Source organism: Mirounga angustirostris, unplaced genomic scaffold, assembly GCF_029215605.1.
Source record: "Mirounga angustirostris isolate CCGP_5_RB_7025 unplaced genomic scaffold, mMirAng1.0.hap1 SCAF_4, whole genome shotgun sequence".
In the NCBI taxonomy this organism is placed as follows: domain Eukaryota; kingdom Metazoa; phylum Chordata; class Mammalia; order Carnivora; family Phocidae; genus Mirounga; species Mirounga angustirostris.
This window is the reverse complement of record NW_026991712.1, coordinates 139,985,919-140,005,041: the sequence shown is the minus strand read 5'-3', so window position 1 is coordinate 140,005,041 and position 19,123 is coordinate 139,985,919. Positions and strand designations below refer to the sequence as shown.

Here is a 19,123-nt window from a genome sequence, read left to right as displayed (position 1 = left end):
GGCTGTTAGCTTCCACTGGGAGAAGTCAGCTTTGGATGCGTCCACCTCTGTCCCTCAGCTCCCTCTAACTCCACGTGACCTACTCCTGGAGGGGTCAGAGCTGGGGCGGGGGGGGGGGGTTGGAAGCTGTGCGAACAGCCCCCCACGTGAGGTAGAAAGAGATCTGGGAGAGCAAACAATACCAGTGACAAAGCGTTTTTCCAGGTGACACTTTGAATCTACTGTGCGTTTCGATCACACCCCTGTATGTACAGCATAACCAAGGCCCTGTCTTTCACACACATATAGCCAGCCTGTATTGACCTTAGCCCGGACCCTACCAGGACTTTTGTGTGTTCTTAATAGGCATAGCTAGCAAGTCACAACATTTTACTAATGGGGAAGACGCACGCTGAAGGCTAAGATAAACAACATACCCAAGTGATGCTAGAAATAAAACCCAAACAGCTGTGCTTGAATTATTTTTGGCTTTTAAGCTTTGCTAGAACCTTCAGAAAAAATGGTTTAACAACCCTGGCAGGACCCCACTATCTGCAGTATGTAACTCCTTTGGAACCATGAATGAGGAGAGTTCCAGAGCAAATGACATCAACTCTGTGTGTTACTCATGTGTTACATGTTTAAAATAGAACATGTTTAAGTTATTTATCTGAAGCGGAGGAGAAAGCGTGGGGATGTGATTTCACACTCATTCTGGAAAGGAACTGGATTTGGAGTCACTAAACCCACGTGGCCAGGCTTAAGTCCCAGCTCAGCTGTGTGACCTTCGAAGTCATATAGTCTTTTTGAACCTTACCTGTCCCATCTACAAAATGGGGATGAAACAGGGCTGGGTCCCTAACCTCCCATGGCTCTATAGAGTGAGGCCCTTGTACAACCTGCTTTGTCTCTAAGGTGGGGTGGGGGAAGGGGTACTTTGATCCTAATATGGGTGTGGTGTCAGGTTTGCACATCCTCTATTGCTTTCCTTTTCTTTTTAATTTTAATTTTATTTTTAAGTAAACTCTATGCCCAACTTGGGGCTTGAACTCATGACCTCGAGATCGAGTTGCATGCTCTACCAACTGAGCCAGCCAGACTTCCCTCCCCTATCACTTTTCTAGGCAGAAACAGTGGAATCTTTTGTGGCTGAAACACTTTATATATCAGAATATCTCCCTTTCATGTGGAATCTTCAGGAGAATCTGGAGAAAGATCCTAATATTAAGGAACATAAAGCTTAATTCTGTAATTCATTTAAGTTTAACAGGAGTTTCGATCAACATTCACATCACATACTGGTTGTTTTTGTTTTTGTTTTGCGAAATCAGCTAAGATAAAATAATCAAAATGGGTTGGGCTGAATTAATCGTTTTTTTATCCCTAAGGCCCTCCTGCAAAGGAGAACAAAATGGGCTTTAAAAATGCTTATAGGCTCTTACACGTCGGGGCCTACCAGTTGGCTCTCCTGACTTGGGAATATGGATCTGCGCCAGGATCTCTCGAATAAAAGTCAAACCTAATGGCTACATGTTTAATTCCTTGTGGGCCATGAAGGTGTTAAAGGAGCAAGCAGATGTATTTTTTTTGCTTTTGGTCTCTTGACCCAGAGGTTCGTGTCGAAAAACAGAGTAAAGGGACACCTGGGTGGCTCAGTCGGCTAAGCGTCTGCCTTTGGCTCGGGTCATGATCCCAGGGTCCTGGGATCGAGTCCCACATCGGGCTCCTTGCTCAGCGGGGAGCCTGCTTCTCCCTCTGCCTATCGCTCCCCCTGCTTGTGTTCTCTCTCTCTCTCTGACAAATAAATGAATAAAATCTTAAAAAAAACCCACCACCAACAACATAGTAAAGACTACAGAATTAAATACCATGCTGCCCACCACCCACCCTCATTTTATTAATGAGGAAACAAGCTCTGAGCGGTGAAATGACTTGCTCAGTATCTCACCAGCAGCTGTCCTGGGACTAGAACCCCTGGTTCCCGTTCCACGTACTCCTCACTCTGCCCGTAGTTCTCTCCAGTTGGGAGGTGATTTTGAGCCCAAGCCACACAAGGTTTGCTTTGGTTTTGAAGCCCACATAGAGTTTTATGCTGGACTTTCAGGTGCAATGCCTGATGACGCTCCGCAGTGCCTCTGAGCGCCAGGCTGCTCCCTGATGCATATGCATCAGGTCCGGTCTCCCAGCATAATCATCATCACCCCAGCAGCAGAGTTTGGGCAAAGGAGGGCACCCAGAGGAAAGGGATTCCATGCACATCCACACCGCTGCCTCAGGCAAGGGACCAAAGTCACCCAGTTGGAACTAACAGCTTAAACAGTAGGGACATCCTTCCATGACAGTGAAAAATCACAGTACCAAGAGTTGGTTGGTGGTGGCCCCAGTTTCTGGCAGATGTTGGCTCAATGCCCGGCATGCATTGAGGAATTCTTCTGAGGGTTTATATCTAAAGAAAAAAAGACATATATCTATATCAGTTTTCATATTAATATAAAAGAAGGTAATCCCCCGGCTTGACTTTCGATTCTCAGCAGCTGAAGCACCCACACTGGGCCACTTCCCAGGCAAGGGGCATTCCGCTGAATGCAGCCTCCTGACAATGAGGCTTGGCCTCTGAACTCTGCTGAAGAGTGAGTCAAGCACATTGCCCTTTTTATCCTGCTGTTTTCAGGAGGCGGGAGCAGATCACCAAAGCATTCTGGGGGCCACGGGACTAACTGCAATTCCTGACATGCTGGGAAAAGGGAAGGCTGTCTTCCTGACTTTGGATAAAACATTTCCTGCCTAAGTGACTTGAAAAATCCAGAGAACCCAATCCCTACCAGCAATTTTTTTCAGGTTATTCTTCCATGAAGAATACCATCAAGCTAATAGAGTCAATACAATGAAACTCAGTTAAGCTGGGGTGCTCTAGGTGCTGAGCACTCTTCCTGTGTTAGTGTAAGAGCAGACAGACCATCCCGGGGTGGGACTTGATGGCACTGGTCACCAGGAAGCTCTGCCCTCAGCATGTCTCTACAGTGCTGCCATGTTGAGCAGCCCTGTGGACCTGCTTACCAGTGAGCCCCCATTCACTGCTCGTCACTCCCCCCCGGCTGAGGGGGGCAATGTTGGTAATGGGACTTACTATCCTTATTTCTACTACTTTTTCTTTTTCTTTTAAGTAGCCTCCACACCCAGCGTGGAGCCCAATGTGGCACTTAAACTCATGGCCCTGAGGTCAAGACCTGAGCTGAGGTCAAGAGTCAGACACTTAACTGACTGAGCCACCCACGTGCCCCCCTACTATTTCTTGAGAGCCTGCTCTGTGGTAGGCACTGTGCTAGGCATTTCACATACTTTTTCTCATCCAGTCCCCAGATCAAACCTGTCAGGTGGCTGTTACCCACATACTACAGATGAGGAATCTGAGGCAAGTACAATTTAGGCGCCTGTGTAAAGGAACATGATGGCAGACATGGGATTTGAACCCACGTGTGTCCAGCCTCAAAGACAGGGCTGCTTTTCATCACGTGACATGACCTCACACCTCTTTAAAAGATGGGATTATGTCAACATGGCCAACAGGAAAAGACAATTATCATATGAGCTCACTGATATGAGGAGTTTGAGAAACAAGACAGAGGACCACAGGGGAAGGGACGGAACAATATGAAACCAGAGAGGCGGACAAACCATAAGAGACTCTTAATCTCAGGAAACAAACTGAGGGTTGCTGGAGTGGTGGGGGGTGGGAGGGTTGGGGCAGCTGGGTGATAGACACTGGGGAGGGTATGTGCTATCGTGAGCTCTGAATTGTGTAAGACTGATGAATCACAGACCTGTACCTCTGAAACAAATAATACATTATATGTTAATAAAAATTAAAAAAAATATATTAAAAAAACATGGCCAACAGGATAGGCAGAAAAGCATGTGGGTGAGAATCAGACAAGACCTGGTCAGAAGCCCCACTCGGCTGTGTCCCTTAACTTCTCTAAGCCTCTTTTCCACATCTGTAAAGTGGGGATTATAATAATTTCTACTTTGCAGGATAATTAAAAGGATTATAGTACATGTAAAGTCCTTCACATTTCCAGGCCTGGGACGATGTTAGCTTTACATGCAGAGCTCTGTGTGCGACAATATATCCCACGAAGGAGGGATTCACGTCTGTGGCTGGCATAGATCAGAAACTCCGGAAATACTGGTGAATGGGTAGAAAGATGAATGAACAAATGAAAAAATAGACTAGAATAAAAGGATGAAGTAGTGCCCTTGCTCTTTCCCAGAGATCGGGTGCCCCCATCTGTACCCATCTGACTCACCTCTCAGCCTTGGGATGGGGGACTTCTTCCCCAGGCCCACTTTCCTGGCCTGTGGTGCTGGCGCCCTCGGGGATGCTCAGCCCAGCCTTGCAGGCAGGGTGGGCCTCCTTGCCCCGCCTATGTTCTGGGCCATCACATTTCTTCTCGGCCTCACTGTCTGACACATCTTCCGGGGAGCTGTCCTCACCGCTGGTCTCCTCACTTGAGGTGGTCTCGTAGCTGGAGAAGGAGACAAAGGTCACTCGTTCTGTGTTTCCTGCCCGGTGTCCAGGTCAACACAAATAAGAACCAGGTGGGCTTCAGAGGGCTTCAGATAATAATCCCCAGCTTGCTAACCACATCCTCCATTCTCTGTATCTGCACGCCTGGGGGAGGGGATTCCCAGGAACCTTATGTCAGAGAAAGATGTGGTCAAGAGCTGTGGCCTGACACCGGACACCACTTGGGGAGAAAAGATAATTAAGCTGTTTGCAGGGAACACACAAATAGCCCATGCCCTAATTGGCCTATGCATTCGGATGATCCAGATAAGCCGTCCAAGATTCTCACAAAAGCATTTGCTTCTGGAGTCCTAACGTGTTGTCTAGAGAGGGGCCCAGATGTAGGCAAACACCCCCCACTCCCACCCTGAATTCTTGGAGTTGACGGACAGATCTTCACGTCTCTGGGTGATTGTGAAGCTTCCCTTTCTCCCCCACTGTTCCAGCCAGGCTTACACCTGACATGGGAGGACCCATCTGTGTCTCTTCCCAGCAGTGTTCCATAGGAAACACGAACAGTCAGGGTGCCTGAACCCAGCATCTGCGTGTCCTGGCTGCGGCCTATTCAGCTACTGCTTGCAACAGCAAAAGCAAGGGCATGGCCCCCTTGCCTCGTGGCCCACCCTCCCCAGCAGTGATCCTTAGGTTCAATTTTGTGTGACTCCATTGAGGTGGCAGACCACAGACGGTGGAGGGAAGTCCCGGCAGATTTATGGATCCTTCTGCTGATGGTCAACAGGAGACCCCCCGATAGAGGATCCTGCAGTTAAGATGAAGATTTCAGGCTCTGGGGCCATTGAACACTGCCACAGAGACCAGGGGAGACCAGTGGCCACAGCTTCCATTGAACCCCCTTAGGCCCTTTCTCTGGATGCTGGCCCCTATGTAAGGCCCCCATGCTCACTGGATTTGCAGAGCCAGGCTGCTCCTTGGCATGCTCACATTCTGTCTTGTTTAAAAAACCACAGATATTTCTTCCTCTGTCGTGCTTGGAACAACCTTTTGCTTTTGTGACTAAGAGAAGGGGGGACATATTATGTTTACCAGGCAGTTCTTCTCTTACAGTTGCTTCCATAAAAACTTCACCTGGAAGCCCATTCATTCATTCAACAGAAATTTATTGAGCACCTACTGTGTGCCATACTCTGTTCTAAATGCTATACCAAAGTCCCTGTCCTAACTGAGCTTCTATTTCTAGTAGAGAAAAACAGAAAACAAACATGTAAACAAGATAATTAGATAGTGATAAGAACAATGAATAAAATAATAAAGGACCATGGACTAGAGTAATGGGAGGAGGCCCTACGTTAATTAGAGCAGAAGTTTTTCACCTTGGCTGCACATTATAATCACTTGAGGGTGTATACATTCCCAGTATCTGCACAGCACCCCAGCCTAATGAAGCCAGAGTTTTTGGGGGTGGGGGGAAACTCAGGCATTGGTATGTTTAAAGCTCCCTCAGGGTTTCCAAGGTGTGGCCAAGGTTGAGAACCATTGCACTAAAGTGACAAATACTGAAGAATATCTGAGACGGGCACTTTAAGGGCGGTGGGGAGACAGAAGGAAGGACAGATAGCAAATGCAAGGGCCCCACGATGGGCCCCACTTGGCACATTTTAGGGAAGACAGGTGGGAGTCGATGGTAGACAATGGGGCCAGCAATAGCTATGGATGGACTTCCAGGTTTGGGCACGGGGCAGGCACTGCCAGGGGCAGGGGAGAGATAGGACCTGCTTCTCCTGGGTTCACAGAGTCTGACGTCAGTGGGAATGGCAACAGTGACTCTCCTGTGACATCCCATGTCATTATTTCTGACATTTTCCTCACAGAGCCTGCAACAGTGACGTCACCCTTGTTTAAATCTGGTGTCTTCCTTCTGGTCTGACCCAAACTAGCAGGGATTCCGACCTCCGGGGCCCACCACTGGCTGGGTCTGGTGCCCCTCCTTTGGGCCCATGCTCCCTTCTTTACTAGAATTCATCTCAGCAGATCGGTGTCTTATCTCTGCCCTGTCCAAACCATGAGCTAAAGGCAGGGACCAAGGATTTATTTGACTTTTTTTTATCCCTGACACCTAACACATTTGTCGGCATTTAATAAATGTTTGTTGAATGATTTAGAAAATATTATAAATCCAGTAATTTACTCTCTAGAATATATGAGGTTTGGTTCATGTTCTGAGTCAATAGACCTTGGTTGTTTTTCTTCATCCTAAAAAATGCTGGTTTGGTTTGCAGGAAGTTAGTAAAAGGAAGAAATGAAGAGTTTGTCCTGCTTTCACTGTTATGGTTCGGATTAAATGTCTTCTGTAAAGGGCCCATGTGCTCCCCAAACTCCCAGAAGCCACCTGGAACCCTGTCCCCAGGGACACTAAAGCCGAGACATTAAAAGCCCAGGATCCAACAGACCACCACAGCTGGCAAGGAGCCAAACACATGCAAACCCAAGATGGAGTTTTCAAGGGCCGTTAATTCCCTTGAAGAAAAATGGAAACCAGATGCTTCCCCCTAGGAAAAGAGAGTGCTAAGGACAACAGCGGGATAGGTAGTGTGGAGGGGGGCAGTCTGGGCTTCATGAGCGATGCTTACCCACCGTTAACCCCAACAAACTGAAGGTTCTTTTTGGTCCCATTACCTCCTGCACGGAAGCCATAGTCTTTCTTTTTCATTATGGATTTAAGGCTGGTCGACGGGGAGATCTCTAGGTAGACACAACATCACAGGTTAGAATGATCTTGGGGATGTCCCAGAATGCAGCAAAACCGGGACTCTTGCTTTGAGGGGAGACAGGCTGAAGGCATGGGAGGAGGTAGAAAGGGACAGAGATCTAGATCATGTAAATCAGATATTGTGAAGGTCTTTGAGGAGGCCCGGCCTTCTAGTCAACACCAGCCCAACTGTCCCTGTTCACAAGCCCCTCTGTGTGTGGATGACAGAGTGGAGTTCCTGGAGCACTCTTCCAGAAGAGCCGTGAGTGCCATCACTGTCCCTGTCTTAGCCGACTTGCTCAGTGAACGGCGGGGCAGGCACAGAACCCCATACACACGACTCCTGTTCCCGCACCCACGTCGGCCCGAGGGCACCTCCGCGGTCTTTCCTGGCTTACGTGCCACTTGACACACCTGGGAAGTGGGGTAGGCATGGCAGACGCGTGAGCAAGAGCACGTCTTTTTTGCTGTGCTCAAAGGTATCGGAGGCATTTTCCAATGGGCAAGACTGGAATTAGCACCGAAATAATGAAAAAAGCAGCCCATTCGTGATCTGCAGCAGGATGCAGGCTTGCACACTGCTCGTTGAGCAAAGCAAAATATGGTTCCACTTTACTCAACAGAAAGGAGCGTGTAACTTGTTACAAGAGAAGTGCTGCTCAGCCCAAGGGTCGCCTTCCACATGTAGCATTCAGTCTCTCTCCTACACACACACACGCACACGCACATGCACACACAGAAAATATTCAGTGGAATATTTCAGATCTCAATACAGTGCTCCTTCAAAACCAGGCTAGAGCGAACCCCTAAATGCAAGAACCAGAGGGGACCACAGGAAGGCAAGAGCCCAGGAAACAATGAAGGGAGGCTGAGGATTAGAGCACGCACAGCCAGGGCCCGTCTTGCCCTAGACATTGCCTTCATGCTACGCAAGTGAGAAACGGGCGCCGCCCGGGTGGACACGGTGCTGCAGACTTGGCAAGTGAGTGGGGGCTGAATTTCAGCCCCCGTGTGCCTTCCTGGCTGGCATCTTTGTGCCCTGTGCTATCTGTGCCAGCTATATGTGGTGGCCCTGCAGTCAGTCCCAGCCTTAGAGCCCGGACAAGAGTAGGGGCACAGGGCCTCCACTGTTACATAGATCGGCGTTTCTTCCACTGGGTTCCTGGAGGTGCTTGAACCTTTTGAAAAATATACACATGCAATTCAAACCCCTATTCCCTTTGACTTGTCAGGTAAAGGAGAAATGGCTCCCTGCCTTGGGCACCAGTATTTACCCATGGGCGGGGAGGCAGAGGGGGCCGGGGGCTCCCTCTGGGGTGGAGCCTGGGCCGAGTAGGCGGACAGCAGCAGGTTGAGGGAGCTCAGCAGCTGGCTCTGGATGCTGCTGAGCTTGGAGGCGGGCTGCTTGATGGCGCTGGCCAGCTCCGGGTACCCGTGCTCCAGGCAGCTCCACTGCTCCTGCAGGAGTTCCTGGATCTTCTTAACGTATTGGCCGAGAGTGGCATCTGTGGGTGAGCTTGGTGGCCTCCCCGGGTGCTCCTTCCCCGGCAGCTCTGAGCTGGTCTCCTCTCGCCCTGCTGCTGGGGGCGTCTTTCTGTCGCTGCTCCATGAAGAGTGCCCTGCTCCCCCGCCCAGACCCTCGGCTCCTACCTGAGGGCTTCCCTCCTGCTCAGGGCCTGCTTCTTCAATCCTCAGCTCAGTGGAGAGGCAGCTAGGTAAAGAGGGGGCGAGGACCACCTCGGGTCCTTGTGGCAGTGACAGCTGTGGTGGTGGCACGAATTCTGCGGGGCTCCGATCCCCCCGCTTGTGGCTGGCCTGCCCCCCGAAGAGGCCATTCTCCTGTCCTCTGGCCCTCCAGCTTTCAGATCCTGTGCTGCCCACAAGGTTGACCTCAATGCTCTTGTCACAGGACTCCCTGGGCAAGAGTCCATGCAGGGGGTCAGTGTTGACCATGGCGTCAGCGTGGCCCTGAATGTCTCTGGTGTTCTCGTGGCTAAGCTTTTCTGCCATTTGAGCTACAGTGTGTTCTAGCTCTTGAATCCTCTGCCCTCTGGCCTTGATTTCCTCCTCCTGCTGCTGGAGGGCAGCTCTGACCTGGGCCAGTTCCTCGGTTCTTCCAGACAGCTCACCCTCGAGGGCAGAGAGCCGTTGCTTCAGGCTGGAGATGCTTTGGGGATCCACCGCGGGGAGGCCCAGGCTTTCCTCCGTGACCCGGATGCCAATGCTCCTCACATCTATTTCCACAGGTGGTGGGGGTGGGATCTCGCTGATGTTGAGCTCGATTTCTTCTAGGGGGAACTCATTCTCAGGAATGGGTGATGGCAGCGGTGGGGGGCTGGGTGTTGGGGAGCCAGGGGTGACCACCACCTCTGCTTCTCTGGTTTTGTGTTCGTCTTCTTCATCCTCCAGAACAACAAGTGCATCCTGGGATAAGACGGGAGGACTTGGGAGAGAGAGGGGATTGGGAGCCTCCTCTTCATCTTCGTCCTCAGGAGGCTCAGTGCCCTCCTGGACCAGCTCTGGAATCCCTGGCACCACGTCCCCAAACTCTCTGACTTTGGGTTGCGTTGTTGCTCGTGGGGTGGAGTTCTGAAAACCTGCAAATCCGTCTGCAGGGCCAAAGGCGCCATCACAGACACTGCCTTCACCCTGAAGTGGAGGGAGGGCCGGAGGTGTGGGGGGACCTGAGTTTAGGCTTGAGTCCTCTGAGGCCCTGTTTTGTAGCAGTGTGGCTGGCATGCTGGACGCTCTCAAGAGCTGGGGCCGTCCACTCCCGGGGGCTGGCTCGGCCTCCCTGGGCGCACCAGCCTCCAAATGTCTGGCTGTCTCTGCCAGTAGGGCCTTCCTGTGGTAGCTCACCTCACTCCCGCTGGCGGAGGCTTGCGGGTGTTCACCAGGGGGCAGCGACTGGGCTCGCTCCTCTGTCCCCAGCGACACCTTCTTCGGCACCACTGGGGACCAGTTTTGGTGGGGAAGAGCAGCATGGGGGCGAGCCCTGCTGTCGGGGAGGCTGAAGTTTCGAGGCAAGGTGCTGAACTTGGCCTGCTTGGCCCTTCTGTGGATAGGAATCCTTCTGATGGTGTTTCCCTTCTCAATGTCATCCACGTACTTGAGGAAGTCCAGGTCCAGATGAAAGCCATACGGGGTTTCCACAGAGTAGGGGTGGCTCTTTGGAGGGCCTTTCTCTTCATCCCCCTGAGAGGAGGACTGGTCTTTGGCTGGGAGACATGTAAAAAGGAAGCACAATGTTAATAAGAATTATGGGTGGTGAGGCCTAATATGTGTGATTTAGACTTAATGCTCTCACGTGAGACTTCTCCTAAATGTCCCTTTCTCTAAATTAAGCTGAGATGCTCACAGTCTTCCGGCCATGCTGAGAATCCAGTTTATTAAATCAGTGTGTACTTAGCCAATGTCTGCAAGGAAATAGGTAGAGGAAATAGTTTCTAATTTGCAGTATTCATCTCAGTTATTGCTGTGGAATCTGCTGGCAGGCCAGCAAAATAAAATAGTCTCATACTGTTTTTCTGGGTTTGAGTCATGTAATGGCTGAACTCAAGTGGCCAGGAATCTGCCAGATCAGGGTACTAATTGGCAATTATGAATATTGAGTGTTTTGAAGGATAAGGTACACAATTGCCTCGACACTATGACAGAACCTCGCATTACTCAAACAGATACTAGGAAATCTTGCTGAAGCCAGAGGTATCAAGGAGTTATGCCTTCTACATTATGTAAGTGTCCTCATCTGGGTGAGCCTTCAGGCACATGAAGATCAGAGAGAACTGGCATGTGTAATCATGCGCAGCCCATGCTCTTTTGCACCTGAAAACTGCTTAGTGCTTAACAAACATGAACCTCACTTTCAAAAACTCATGTCAAGGGGCGCCTGGGTGGCTCAGTCGTTAAGTGTCTGCCTTCGGCTCAGGTCATGGTCCCAGGGTCCTGGGATTGAGCCCCATGTCGGGCTCCCTGCTCAGCGGGAAGCCTGCTTCGCCGTCTCCCACTCCCCCTGCTTGTGTTCCCTCTCTCACTATATCTCTCTCTATCAAATAAATAAATACAAATATTTAAAAAACAAAAACTCATGTCAAGTGAGGAAATATCACATTCTTCACAGACTGGATAAAAGGTGGTAAGGGACAAGGGCCATGTCAAAGGGACATCAGCCTACGTCCTCCAAGAGAAGCGGGACTCATGACTTTTCAGGGCAGCCCAGACTGTCAGGGGACATTGTGGTGAGAAAGTTCTCCCTCATGCCAAGGCACCAGTGGTTTTCTTGACTCCGGCAGGGGATGCTGAGGACAAGTCAGTCCTTTGACTGAATCCATAAGGACTTGTCTCCAAGTAGCCTCTTCTTCAGGTTAAACAGTTTGTTCTCATGTAATCCCCCTTATTATCTCTGTGACATTCTGTTAAACATGCCCCCAAAATGCTTAGCTCAGGAGAGCACATGGTGGGCAGCACAGAGATCAAGAATGCAGATTCAAAAGCCTGGTCTATATTTCGGCTCTTGGGGAAATTACTTAGCCTCCCTATGTCTTATCATCTATACAGTGGGAATACTAACAGCAAGGTGAGATTCTTGTGAGAACTGATTAATTTATACATATAAAGTGCTTTGAACAATGATGAAAATCCATATATACTCAATATTGTAGTTATTGTCTTTGTGGAAACACAAAACAGAGAGAACTGAAGCCCCATAATGGAAGCTAATTTGCCTGGGCACACAGGAGGAGCTCCACAAATTCTCTGTGACTGACTGACTGCTTGGTTCCAAGGGTAATGGGCCCTAGGGGCAAAATTACAAAATAGTAGTAATTCAATTTGCTCACTTCAACCACTGTTTTTTTGCAGACCTATGTGTTGGTTGCTAAGCTAGATCCTAAGGACACAAACATAAATTAGGTACAGACCTGCCCTCAAAAAAATGTATGGTCAAGTAGGAGAAACACCAGTAGGTACAACATGGTGTGCCAAGGATGGTAACAGATATGTGCCCAAAAGACAGCCTTCCTGACTTATTTTCCCAGTTTCTTCAGGAGGTTAATTCTGCCTTGGGAGGAGAGGGATGACTTCACAAAAGTGACATAAGATTGGGCATAAAATGAACAAACAGGAACTTGCCAGAACAAGAGGGTGAAAGACATTGTAGCTGTTTATCTCCAAGATGGCCACCATCACTTCCCACCCTCTCTGTACAGTCAAGGGAATCCCACACTGAGAGGTGGAGTCTATTTCTCCACCCCTTCGAATCTGAGCTGGACTGTGACTCCTTTGACCAAAATAATATGGTAGAAACGATGCTGAGAGAATTCCAAGGCTAGGTCGTAAGAAGCCAGTAAGTTCCTCTCAGTGGAAGGTCAGATGCCGTGTACGAAGTCCAACTTCCCTGAGACCTACCATACTGTGGGGAAGCCAAAGAGCCCCATAGAGAGGTGATGTGGGAAGAGGGAGAGAGCTGCCTCACCAGCCCAAGCTGTTCCAGCCATCCTAGCCCAGGTGCCAGGCATTAACCTTCAGATGACTCTGGCCCCAGCCCTCATCTGATTTCAATGACAGACGGGACTCCGAGTGAGAACCACTCAGCTAACCTGTGTTAGTAATACATTCTTATTTTCAGCCACTGAGTTTTGGGGTGTTTGTAGTGCAGCAATAAATAGCCAGGACAGATTCTAGACACATGTTGGAGAATGTGCAAAGGCACGGAGGTATGGAATGCCACAGTATTCTGGGGTTCTATAAGTGCGGGTGATGTATGGTAGAGAAGGGTGAACCAGGAGAAGGAGACATTTGGAAAGGTCAGCAAGAACCGGGTCATGAGCAGCTTGCATGCACACCAACAAGCCTTGACTCTACTCGTCAGGTAATCAACGGTGGTGTCACAAAGAGTGTCCTCGCAGAGGACTAGAAGAAGGGCAAACCAAAGGCCCTGAGACCAGATGGGAGCCGGCTGACATGCTCCAGGTAAGAGAAGCTAAAAGCAATGAAGGGAAAGGGACAAGTTAAAGAAAAGGTGCAAATGAAGGTGCTACCTGGGGGTAGCTTCTTGGGGTTGCTTTTCCCCTAAAGGTGCTGGCACATTAGGCCTGACCTCTTCCCTCTTGCCCGACAGATCTCTCCTTTCAGTCAGTGCCACGTGTGGTCAGGTGGCCCTCTGTACTTAGACAAGTACAGTTATTTCCAAAGAACTAAACGAGGCCAACTAGACACATGCAGGCTGACCCTGTGCACACGGACACAATCAAGCCTACCGGGCTCGATGCTCAGTAAGGCCACAGGGCCTGTGGGCAGTTACACCATGACCATGGCAGGGGACAACCCACGGGATGGTCTTCATTGGGTTCCACCGTTTCTGTGCCAGGGACCTGAACTTCAGGCAGGAAGGAGTGAATACTTCCCAAGCCCCCCCAAAACACCAAATAAGTTCCCATTCACCCACATAATTTTTTTTTTTTTACCAACCTGCTTTCCCCCAAAGAAGCACACTGGTAATTTCAGTAACTGAGAGCTATTGCTCTCTGTTAGATTTCCAGACTATGCTCAGCTGTCCTCTTAGGCCTCCTGGTTGACTCAGCAGCCTCCTGGATTACAGAGACAGGCCAAATCAGAGAGGAGATATTTGTTTAAGGTTAAGCAGAGAGCAGATTTATGACCCGGAAGGCAGAGAAGTCTCCTAAAGGAAAGGCTGCATTATTTATCTGCTTATTGCCTCAATTCAATTGAGGCTGATTTACCCGGTGGCCTCTGGGATGAGGTCCAGAGCACAAATACAAGAATAGCATCAAATAAGAAAGAGCAGATTCAAAGGCAAAATCTTCCACGAGGGAGATTGAAGGAAACCAAAGGAGTGTGAGACTGAACAGCTATCCAAGATGATGGGTTACATAGGTGCTTTCCTAAGCTAGTACTATGGGGTATCTCTCTCTCTCTCTCACACACACACACACACACACACACACACACACACACACACACACCTGCTCCACCCGCCACCCACCACTGTGTTCCTTTTCTTCCTCCCAGTGTAAAACGAATGCTGGACCTTGAATGAGGGAGCTGATCTGATATGCCAGCAGACCTGTGCTCACATTTGGCTCTGTTCCTCTTAATTCTACCTGGTGACAGGTATGAAGGAGCTCAGAATTCCGGGCATTGGGCCAGGGCAAAAATTAATTAAGAGGACCATCTCTGCTCAAAATGAGCTTCTGATCAGATAAACGAACACATAGCTAAACTGGCTGGATTTGAATCTTGGCTCTGTCATTTCCTACTTCTGTGATTCTGGGCAAATTACTGAATTCCCCTATGCCTCAGTTTCTCCATTTGTAACATGGTGATAATAATACCTAACTTACAGAGTTGTTGTGGCTGTTAGCATGAATGCGATAGAGAGAATATGGCGCAGGTACTCAAGAAAGGCACGATGGGCTGGTTCTGAGCCGGGCAGGGGAGGATTTGCTGAGGGTGTGCTCGTTCTTTGGAATATTTAGCTCTGTGTTAGAATGACAGCCTCAAGAGTCCAAGAAGATAATTCTGGAGGAACTGGGAAAATGAGTCAGGGGAGAAGAAAAAAGTAAGATATATAGGCTCAGAGCTACCTAGGATTCCCTACAGAGTCTTGGTCTGAAAGCACGGCAGATAATTAGACCCTTGGAAATGACCCGCAAATACAGTCATGAGCCTAAGACTCACAGACGCAAGGAAAAGGGGATTTGAAGGGGCCTAGGGAAGGAAGGAGATGCCACAGTGATTATCTTGAAGAACACAGTGAAGTTCAGCAGGTGAGCTAATGAATCAGAGGTATTTAATGCGAGAAAGAAAAGTCCAAAAGACTACACTAGGTTTCTGAAGGAAATGGGTAAAACAGAAACTATAGAGAAAGTGGCCAAAAACACAGCGGGAAGGAAGGGGAATTTAATGAGCCTCTTCAGAAGGCCAAGACAGTGAGGGAAGCTTGTCCCTCTTCTGCCTTTATTTCATGAGGCGGTTGTGCCTGAAGGGAGGGGGGCCCTTTCTTGAGCTAGCTGTGGGAATCACGTGGAGTAGCACAGCAGTGCTAAGGTTGCTGAGCAGGGACAAATGAGGCAGGCAGGAATGACAGGCCCCTGGGGCATGAAGAGAATTAGCTGGTGTTCTGTGGAACCACTTCCATGAAAAGGCAGCTCTCTGGGGAGAAAGGCAGACTCCTGAAATATACAGTGACTACATTTGGAAAGAAGGAAGAGCGCAGGGCTGGGGCTGCTGTCTGGTGCCTAAATCCTGTGCTGGTGAAGGGTCATGTGATTCGGGGATTATAGGCACTCCTGTTTCCCGACATTTGGTGATCTGGAAAGAGCATTTCATTAGAAGTCAGCAGATTGGGGGGCTGCCTGGCTGGCTCAGTCGATGAAGCATGCAACTCTTGATGTCAAGATCATGGGTTTGAGGGGCGCCTGGGTGGCTCAGTCGGTTAAGCGTCTGCCTTCAGCTCAGGTCATGATCCCGGGGTCCTGGGATCGAGCCCCGCATTGGGCTCCCTGCTCCGCGGGGATCCTGCTTCTCCCTCTGCCTCTGCTGTTCCCCCTGCTTGTGCTCTCTCTCTCTGTCAAATAAATAAATAAAATCTTAAAAAAAAATGTAAGATTATGGGTTTGAGCCCCATGTTGGGTGTAGAGATTACTTAAAAATAAAATCTTGAAAAAAAGAAGAAGAAGAAGTCAGGAGATCAGGGTCTAGTCTATGACCTTCAGCAAGTTTCCTGGGCAGGGGATGAGGGGAATATTCATGAAAACATTTGTTGCGCTAGATAGTATTACTCAACAACTTTGCATGCATTATCTCATTTAGTGTTTTACCAACCGTATGAATAGGTATTAATACCTGCTTATAAACGAGGTGTGGTAGACTGTTTGCAGAAACAGTCACAATCATACCCCATTCTTGGACCCTCCTCTCCCACACAGACCCTGAGGTTGGTCTTGTGACCTGCTTTGGGCAGTGGGTCAAAAGCAAGTGTGACATATGCAGAGACTTGACAATTGCTGGCACATTGGGGTTTGTCTGTTCTTGCTGTGCTTGGAACCCTTCTGCCAGCACGTGAATAGGCCCCAGCTAACCTGCTGGGTGGTGAGAAACACATGGCCAAATCATCACCTGTGCCCCAGGTGACATAGAGTCAACCAACAGGCATGTAAGTGTGGCCATTCTAAACCATCCAGCTAAGTGCCCCAGAAGACCACAAACACATGAAGACGCCCAGCAAATACCAGCCGTGCTGGCCCAGACCAGAAAAAAGGGCCCAGACAGAATCTTTTCAGAAATAGTAAATGTCTTTAAGTCAATAAGTTTTTTAGTGGTTTGTTCCACAGCAAAGCTGATACATGAGGAGACTGAGGCTCAGGGGAGTTAAATAACAGGAAGTCACCCAGATATACATGGAGGCTCTTTCACCATATTGTGCCTCTTTCTCAGACCTCAAGTTCTTCATCCTTAAAATGAGAGTAATGAGTGAGAGCATCCTGCTCCCTTCTTGGTGCTTGGAAGAAATGAGAAAACTGTCCAACAATTACAGAAGTCTTCATTCTCATTCTCTACTACTTTCTCTCGTTCATACCTGAAACACATAGTTTGGGTCTCCCAGTACTATCTGTGTGGGGAATGTCTCTTGTGAGCCTCCCTTAGGCTGTTTCTTGGATCTATGGTAGCAATCCCTTTCCAACCCAAGTGCTCACTTTAGACCAGGTTATACAGAGCAGCCTGCCTACCATCTGTCTTCTCCATCTTAGGGAATGCAGACTGTCAGTCTCTCAGGCACTCTTCATCCGATAAGTCTGTACAACCCACTGAAGAGTCCTGAAAGAAAGAAGGACAGAAGGACAGTTAGCATAAGTATGGAGGCAAGAGCACCCCAAAGAACTCCCATCCCTGCCTTTCTCCCAGGGGTGCCCGGGAGCTCCACACTCCTCCTAGAGTGTGTCCGACCCTGGGCATGTCTTCCCAGGATGCTAGCGATGGTCGACACCAAAGGAAGTATTTGGCCCAGCCCCCTCACTTGGCAGACGAAGAAACTGAGGCTCAGAAGTTAATTGCTTTGTGCGGGGCCTCTCAGCATTCTAGTGAAGGGGGCAGAGCCAGGCCCAGAGCTCTGACAACTAGCAAGGTACTCCTTCCACAACATCAAAAGCTGTAATCTACTCCCTTCCATCATGGTAAAATAATTCTAATCCATTTTGGGGGAAAAAAACTGGAACCAGAGTACCTATAAATGATCTGAGACATCCCAATGAGATTCAAAACAGGCCTGAGATCATTGCAAGTACTGAGGAGGCACTATTCCTTAGAGGTGATGTCTAATCTTGGGCAGGGCAGGGCAAGTTCAAGCTGGGTGCTCCAAAGACATCAGGAACTATTCAGGCAGAAGACTGTCCAGACTGAATTAGGATACCTTGAGGTTTGATCATAAATTCTCCCCAAAGTTTTAATCCATTGCCAGGACTCTTTCTTCGAATGGTAAACAATGTGGCTCCTGCCCTCATTATAATAAATCACCCAGGAAATGGTCTTTTTATCATTCTAACTCCACACACATCATAACAGTGAATTATCTGACACCTCAGCAGTGGACACAGGGTTGTTTCGGGAATTCCAATGTGCTTGGCAATGAAGTCCGGACCAGAAAAGTGTACTGGGGATGAGGGAAGGGTTGGGGGAAACTGGGAGTAAGAGATGGATGAGGGGTGGCCTCCAACAACCCGGGATGGAATAAAGGGGAAGAAATAAGTAAACTGGGGAAGAGGGCTGGGAAATGTGTGGTCCACCAAACGAGAGGAAGTCTAAAATCTGCCCGGCAAAATTTCATGTATCCTCTCTCTGTGAGCACTCCAAACCCATTCCATGAGCTGCCATAGGGGCCTTTACCTATTCAAGTGTGACAGAGCCCGGAAGGGCACGCCTGGTTTCTAGGGGCAGAGACACTCCTTGCAGAGGGAATGGCAACACGAAGTACCTCACCTACTCTGGGGGCAACAAGTACTTGAGTTTGAATGCCGCATAGAGCTGGAGTAGAGAGACGTTGGGGAGAAGGAGGGCAAGTGTGACTGAAGGAGGGCGAGTGTGGCTGCTTAAGGAGGCAGCAAGTGGAGAGATCTGGAAGGTTCTGACCTGAGGCGAGGGAGGTTTGCCCTTGCTAGAAAGAAAAGGTTCTGAAACCACCTCGGTGTCCATCAGTGGATGAAAGGGTGAAGAAAGTGTGGTAAATATATACAATGAAATATTGTTCAGCCATGACAAAGAAGGAAATCGTGGCCGTTTGTGACAACATGCATGGATCTTGAGGACGCTATGCTAAGTGAAATAAGTCAGACAGAGAAAGACAAATGCCATATGATCTTACTTGTCTGTAGAATCTGAAAACACCCGATTTCATAGATACAGAGAACAGACTGGTGGCTGTCAGAGGCAGAGTGTGACGGGGTGGATGAAATAGGTGATGGTGGTCAAAAAGTACATACTTCCAGTCATAGGGATGTAATGTGCAACATGACGACTATAGTTAATAATACTGTATTACATATTTAAAAGTTGTTAAGAGAGTGGATCTTAAAAGTCTTCATCATAAGTGTGATATATATATATCAGTACACACATACACACACATATACACAATGGAATATCACTCAGCCATAAAAAAGAATGAGATCTTGCCATTTGCAATATGGATGGATCTAGAGGGTATTATGCTAAGTGAAATAAGTCAGTCAGAGAAAGGCAAATACCATATGATTTCACTCATGTGGAGTTTAAGAAACCAAACAAACAAAGAAGAAAAGAGATAGACAAAAAACAGACTTTTAACTATAGAGAACAAACAGCTGGTTACCAGAGGG

At 48.8% G+C, this 19,123-nt stretch overlaps 1 protein-coding gene across 6 annotated transcripts in view; it reads right to left on the bottom strand.

Moving 5' to 3' along the window:
* The window catches only part of KANK4 (KN motif and ankyrin repeat domains 4), a 103,682-nt gene that overhangs the window by 40,132 nt on the left and 44,427 nt on the right, over positions 1-19,123 (bottom strand). For all 6 annotated transcript variants that reach the window (XM_064589052.1, XM_064589053.1, XM_064589051.1 and 3 more), the window contains 5 exons: positions 17,003-17,090; positions 8,528-10,471; positions 7,135-7,246; positions 4,287-4,505; positions 2,338-2,425 (listed from right to left, as the gene is read on the bottom strand). In XM_064589052.1, coding sequence (XP_064445122.1) covers positions 2,338-2,425; positions 4,287-4,505; positions 7,135-7,246; positions 8,528-10,471; positions 17,003-17,018 — 2,379 coding nt within the window. In that variant the 5' untranslated portion in view covers positions 17,019-17,090. The remainder of the gene's footprint in view (positions 1-2,337; positions 2,426-4,286; positions 4,506-7,134; positions 7,247-8,527; positions 10,472-17,002; positions 17,091-19,123) is intronic.